The sequence below is a fragment of the Maniola hyperantus genome, chromosome 7, assembly GCF_902806685.2.
Source record: "Maniola hyperantus chromosome 7, iAphHyp1.2, whole genome shotgun sequence".
NCBI classification, from domain to species: Eukaryota; Metazoa; Arthropoda; class Insecta; order Lepidoptera; family Nymphalidae; genus Maniola; species Maniola hyperantus.
In genome coordinates this window covers 15,612,933-15,619,198 of record NC_048542.1, presented here as the reverse complement: position 1 = coordinate 15,619,198, position 6,266 = coordinate 15,612,933, and the positions used below count along the sequence as shown (strand labels likewise).

General features: G+C 39.8%; 1 protein-coding gene across 1 annotated transcript; it reads left to right on the top strand.

Annotated features, from left to right (window-relative positions):
• The first annotated feature begins 698 nt into the window (after positions 1-698).
• On the top strand, positions 699-5,360 carry ATPsyngamma (ATP synthase, gamma subunit). The gene is made up of 7 exons (XM_034970759.2): positions 699-826; positions 1,012-1,185; positions 2,069-2,147; positions 2,512-2,569; positions 2,882-3,039; positions 3,451-3,615; positions 4,644-5,360. Exons 2-7 carry the CDS (start codon positions 1,022-1,024, stop codon positions 4,908-4,910), a joined length of 891 nt encoding a protein of 296 aa, XP_034826650.1. The 5' UTR covers positions 699-826; positions 1,012-1,021; the 3' UTR covers positions 4,911-5,360.
• The last annotated feature ends 906 nt before the right edge of the window (positions 5,361-6,266 follow it).

The following is a 6,266-nucleotide window of genomic DNA, read 5'->3' as shown; positions in this document are numbered from 1 at the left end:
GATGATCAGTGAGAGTTATTTCTCTGGCTGGTTGTTCCTGAATTTGTTCTGGATTATTCACGGTCTCTTGTGGTGCTGGCATTGTTGGTTAAATTAGTAATTCACAGCAGTGAATTTAATTGAAACAAATGAAGTAAAAATAATAAAACGAAAACACTGAATTGAAATATTAGGAAATATGTAAATATCAAGCGACTGAATTAAAGATCAATATATTGTGTATATAATATACAAATTCAGTATGCTATTTTTTTGGTTGGATTAATTTCCATCATAATGACACTGGCATGACAGTTGGAGGAACATGACAGAAAATGTATGCGGGCAACACTTCAACATGGTATCTTTCCTCCTGAGTAGGTACCTACCTACTTAAAACAAGCTGGGAAATGGGAAATGCAAGAAGCACAGAATAAGCAAGAAACTTGTACATTTTAATCACAGACCACTATAAACTTTGGGGAAATGTGAGGAACGTGATGTGAGGAATCAATATTTACTCTATGGAATCAATCAGCTGATAATGTTGCTATATTAATAATTTGTCACCTCACTCCTCAGTCACCAAAGCATAATATTAATATCTTAATCAAAGAGTAACTTTGTAAATAGTACTATATCAATGCTTTATTTTGCTTCGTATGTTTCTGAGTCTAGTATTATGATATGAAAAGATTAAGAACGTAATGATAAGAGCAATTAGACGTGTTTCAATTATGTTTTGAGTTTTCTACTGGCAACACTGCAAGAACGAACGTCGTCGTCCTTCCGACTAGCGACTTTTTTGTCGGCTAGTGTAGTAATTCGATAAAAAAATCCAATAAAAGTTAGTATTTGTGCTATTTCCACTAATAAGTACCTATTACCCAGTGATTATTACGTAATTTATATGCGGAAAACGCATTCGATCTTAAATCAAGCATTTATTTACGGTCAAAGACAGTTGAAGTCTTACATAACTTGGGAGACATAACCTGCATTTTTATTTATTAGTTGTGTTAATAATTTCAGAGCCGTGAAAATGTTGGGTCGTTTCGCTCCGGGGGTATGCACCCAGGTGACCATGGGGGTCAACCAGCAGCAAACCCGTAATATGGCCACCTTGAAAGCCATTTCCATGCGCTTGAAGTCGGTTAAGAACATCCAAAAGATTACCCAGTCCATGAAGATGGTGTCAGCTGCCAAGTAAGAGAAGGTTTTCAGTGTATTAAGAAAGTTAGAATTACCCAAGTACATACATGTTTTCAAATTTATGAAGGTCAGAGGCACCGTGCAAAAAAATAGTGTCCAATTGAGAGCCTAATGGAGCCTAAGAGCTTGGAAGTTGGTTAAAACTTATTACTTACCTCAATGCAGATATTTTTAAATACAGTGTACCTAAACCTAAACCCTTATTTCGAACTTCTATTTAACGAAACACTTCTTAAAACATAGAAATTACTAAGGTTTGTTTGGTTTACAATGGGGCAGATTCTCTTGTACACAATCTCTAAACTAAACTAAAATGACACATCTAATTATATTGATATCCCTGTCATAATGTTGCTTGCGGAAAAGGATAGCACTAGATTTACACCTGTGAATTTAGAGAAAGACAGAAAAGAAATAAAATGCATTTATTTGTTGTTGGTGTCACAGATAAAAACAAAGTACAAATGTAACATTTTCATTGTGACAGCACCAGTGGCGTACAGGTCATAGAGGCATAAATGCACTGCTTACCCTAGTTGTAATAGCTCAATGCATATTTTTCATTATGACCTGTCAGTAAACACATTCCTACCTAACTAATGCTTACCCTGGCTTCAAACACTGTGCACGCCACTGGACAGCACCCCAAATCGGTGTACAGCTCAGCATAATGTCTTGCATCATATGCATTAACAGTAACACGCATAAGATACAGTCTTAACGTCAAGGGATAAGGTCTGTATTTCATTGTTGTACATTTGAATTTAGTCAGTGTTAAGTTGCATTTTTCTGTGCAAATGAATATTGCCGATGCGACTTACAGTGTTAGTACTGTATCAGTCTATAGAAGTTGTTACTTACGTAAAAATGTTTACAGATATACACGGGCTGAGCGCGACTTGAGGGCTGCTCGTCCGTACGGCGAAGGTTCCGTGCAGTTTTACGAAAAGGCTGAGGTGATTTATTATTTTTAGGGCTCCATACTTCATAATGAAACAAAACTCTTATTAATTTTATTTTCATACAAACAATTCGCGTCATCAAAACCGTTGATTTGATTTGGGGCTCTTTGCCCGAAGGGTGCCAACGGGACCATATTACTATTAATATCCTCTGTCTATCAGTGGGCTGTATCTCGTAAACCGTAATAGGTAGAGAGTCGAAATTTACATGGAATGTGTATTTCTGCTGCCACTATAACAACAAATAGTAAAATTTTGAAAATGGCCGCCAAGTAAATTTAATGGTACGGAACCCTTCGTGTGCGAGTTCGACTCGCGCTTGACCGATTTTTTTAAACGTATAGTTTTGTTTTTGCAGGTAGCTCCCCCCGAAGATGAACCCAAGCAACTAATGATTGCTATGACTTCTGACAGAGGTAAGAGTCCTCCTTCAGTCAGTATTAATTTCTTAAAGAAGTTTCACTTCAAATAGAAAACAAATCTCTTAGAGGTTCACAGCAGGGATGCTATGGCAGTGGTTATTATCGGAATCGGACGCGGAGGCAGAAGAGACATGTCTTAAGGGCAGGTCCGCACGTCGCACCGCACGTCACCCGTGCCGGGTTAGCGCGGGGGCCTGTCGTGTACCATATGTCTGTAATACAAGCTCCCTTACTGAGCGAGCATATTGTTTTGATAAAAAGTTGCTGATTTGACTATAAGGCATCATCCCTATTGTTTTGGTCCAGGTCTGTGCGGCGCGGTGCACACGGGGGTGTCGAAGGTGATCCGCAACCGGCTGGCCGAGCCTGGCGCGGAGAACATCAAAGTGATCTGTGTGGGCGACAAGTCGCGCGCCATCCTGCAGAGACTCTACAGCAAGCACATCATCAGCGTTTGTAACGAGGTGAGCTTATCACACTTATCATCATCATCAACCGATCGCCAGCTTCAACTGAGCACGCGTGTCTGAATGAGTAGGGTTTCGCCAATAGTTCAAATGCGGATTGACTTCATACACCTTTGAGATAATTATGGAGAACTCTCAGGCAAGCAGGTTTCAAAGTACATATTTTCGATTATATTTCGATAATAACAAGAAGTTTCATTTCAATGGCAAGAAGTTTCACTTCAGTAGCAAGAAGTTTCACTTCAGTACCAAGCAGTTTCACTTCAATACCAAGCAGTTTCACTCCAGTACCAAGCAGTTTCACTTAAATAGCAATAAGTTTCACTTCAACATCACAAAGTTTCATTGCAATAGTAAGAAGTTTCACTTCAACAGCAAGAAGTTTCACTTGAGTGTCACATGTTGCAGATCGGCCGGCTGCCGCCCACGTTCCTGGACGCGGCGCGCATCGCGAGCGCGGTGCTGACGTCGGGCTACGACTTCGGCTCCGGCAAGATCATCTACAACAAGTTCAAGTCCGTCGTGTCGTACTCGCAGGCCAATCTGCCGCTCTTCAGCAGGAACGCTGTTGAGGTGTGCTGAACCTTTTTTTTTATTTTTCCTACCATAAAGTCACACAATTGGCTGTTTGACTCCAATTTTTTTATTACTTTATTATAAACTAGTATAAAAATAATGACGTAAACTGAAAAAACTAATTAAATCGATCAAATAATAAAAAAGTTATAAGCATTTAAATATTTCTGATTAGACAGAGATAGATAAATAAAGAATTAAGACGTCATTTTGACAAATGCCATAGTAGCTTCGTGCGGTTTCATACAAATTTTTGTTTTGCGAGAAAGGGATAGAAGACCCTCCCACTCCAAAATTGAAATGCCTGTAACTTTGTAAATCTTTGTGGGATTTTAATATTTTTTTCAGCGTATGTCATTATTTTTATCCTAGTTTATAATAAATTAATAATATTAATCAAATTCAAAAGTAGTAAAATATCCAATTAAGGTCATAGCTCATTAGAGCCACCCGGCACCCGACCAGCACCACTCGGCCGTAGACACAGGAGAACCAGAATCGACCTTAATATATAATATAAGATATTTGTGCCTCAACTATAATTTTCTACTTTGCACCTTTGTAACATTCATCATCAGCAACTGATAGACGTCCAGTGCTGGACATTGGTCTCTTGTAGGGAATTCCACACGCCACGGTCTTGCGTCGCCTGAATCCAGCGGCTCCCTGCGACTCGTCTGATGTCGCCCGTCCACCTAGTGGGGGGTCTCCAACGCTGCGTTTTCTGGTGCGAGGTCGCCATTCCAGCATCTTGAGACGCCAACGTCTATCGGTTTTAAGAACCATGTGCCCTGCCCATTGCCACTTCAGCTTCGTAACCCATTGAGCTATGTCGGATACTCTAGTTCTCCTACGGATCTCCTTATTTCTAATTTGATCACGTAGAGAAACTCCGCACATAGCTCTCTCCATCGCCCGCTGAGTGACTCTGAGCTTTCTTATGAGGCCCATAGCTAGCGACCATGTCTCGGATGCATGTCATCACTGGCAACACGCAACATTAATAGCTGTTAATCTATTTACAGAGCGCTCCAAAACTGGCAATCTACGACTCTCTGGACTCGGACGTCCTGCAGTCCTACATGGAATTCTCCCTCGCCTCGATGCTGTTCTACGCGCTCAAGGAGGGCGCCTGCTCCGAGCAATCATCGCGTATGACGGCCATGGACAACGCCTCCAAGAACGCGGGAGAGATGATCGACAAGCTCACACTCACCTTCAACCGCACTCGCCAAGCCGTCATCACTCGCGAGCTCATCGAAATCATCTCCGGTGCCGCGGCTTTGGAATAAAAAAAAAAAAAAAAAAATGTCTATGGTATTCATTTGGCGGGAATATTTTATGTCATCTGTCAAATTTACCATAACAAAGCTGACCGGGGAGAATTAACGTATCGTTTTTGTTATAACAAAAAAAAAATTGAAATCGAAAGCTTATTTCTAAGTATAAAATATTGTATAAGTAATGGTTTAAAATACCTAATGTATTGTTGGCAATGGACCCAATAGTTTTCGATCACAATTAAGTATATTACATACTGCAGATTTTTTTCAATAGTGATGTAAATACAACTGACATTCCTGAACGAGTGTTTCTGAGTATTTGTAAACACGCACGCAAACACACAACTGGCTTCACCATCTTTGCAAATGGTCTGTACACTCGTTCGATTCTGTGGCCGTGTATTTTGAATTTCATGTAAGGATCAAGTGGTGGATAGCATTAAAGTACTGTTTAGTAAATATTGTTTTATTTTATACTAGAATAGCTGATTCCCGCAACTTCGTTCGCGTGGATTTAGGTTTTTTGAGAATCCCGTGGGAACTCTGATTTTCCGGGATAAAAGTAGCCTATGTCAGTTCAGGTCTAAAACTATACCTATGCAAAAAATCACGTCGATCCGTTGCTCTGTAGCGACGTGATTGAAGGACAAACCAACACACTTTCGCATTTATAATATGGCTAGTGACGATGCCCGCGGCTTCGCCCGCATGAATTTAGGTTTTAAAAAATCCAGTGGGAACAGATTTTCCAGAACAAAAAGTAGCCTATATAGACTTCCCGTCCGTTCCCGGGATGCAACACAAATTATCTGTTCCATATTTCGTAAAAACGTTTAATAAAAACTGCCATACCCCCCCTTCCAGCGGGGTGATTCGCTAACTCAATGTCTAACACTGAATGATAGCCACCAAGCTCATTTGACATATTAGTTTTAATCCATTGAAGATTTTTAAGAAAATTGTTGTAATATTTAGTGAAGCAGTTATGTACTGAGTTAGCGAATCGGCCCGCAGGTTAGCCATCCATCTTAAACTGCATCATCACTTACCACCAGGTGAGATTACAGTAAAGGGCTAACTTGTATCTGAATAAAAAAAAAACGGGCCAAGTGCGAGTCAGGCTCGCGCAATGAGGGTTTCGTACTACAGTCGTATTTTTTCGACATTTTGCACGATAATTCAAAAACTATGATGCATAAAAATAAATAAAAATCTGTTTTAGAATGTACAGGTGAAGACCTTTCATATAATACTCCACTTGATATAGTTATCTCACTTCAAAAGTTGAAAATACTAATTATTAGTTCATGACCACAATTTTTTTTTGTGTGATCTAACCCTAAATTCACGGTTTCAGATTTTCCC

Excerpts from the sequence above, each read along its gene's own strand:
- ATPsyngamma (XM_034970759.2), top strand. The coding sequence starts at position 1,022 with ATGTTGGGTCGTTTCGCTCCGGGGGTATGCACCCAGGTGACCATGGGG. Across the intron at positions 2,148-2,511 it reads AGTTTTACGAAAAGGCTGAG|GTAGCTCCCCCCGAAGATGA; the intron begins GTGATTTATTAT and ends TTGTTTTTGCAG. Across the intron at positions 3,616-4,643 it reads TCAGCAGGAACGCTGTTGAG|AGCGCTCCAAAACTGGCAAT; the intron begins GTGTGCTGAACC and ends ATCTATTTACAG.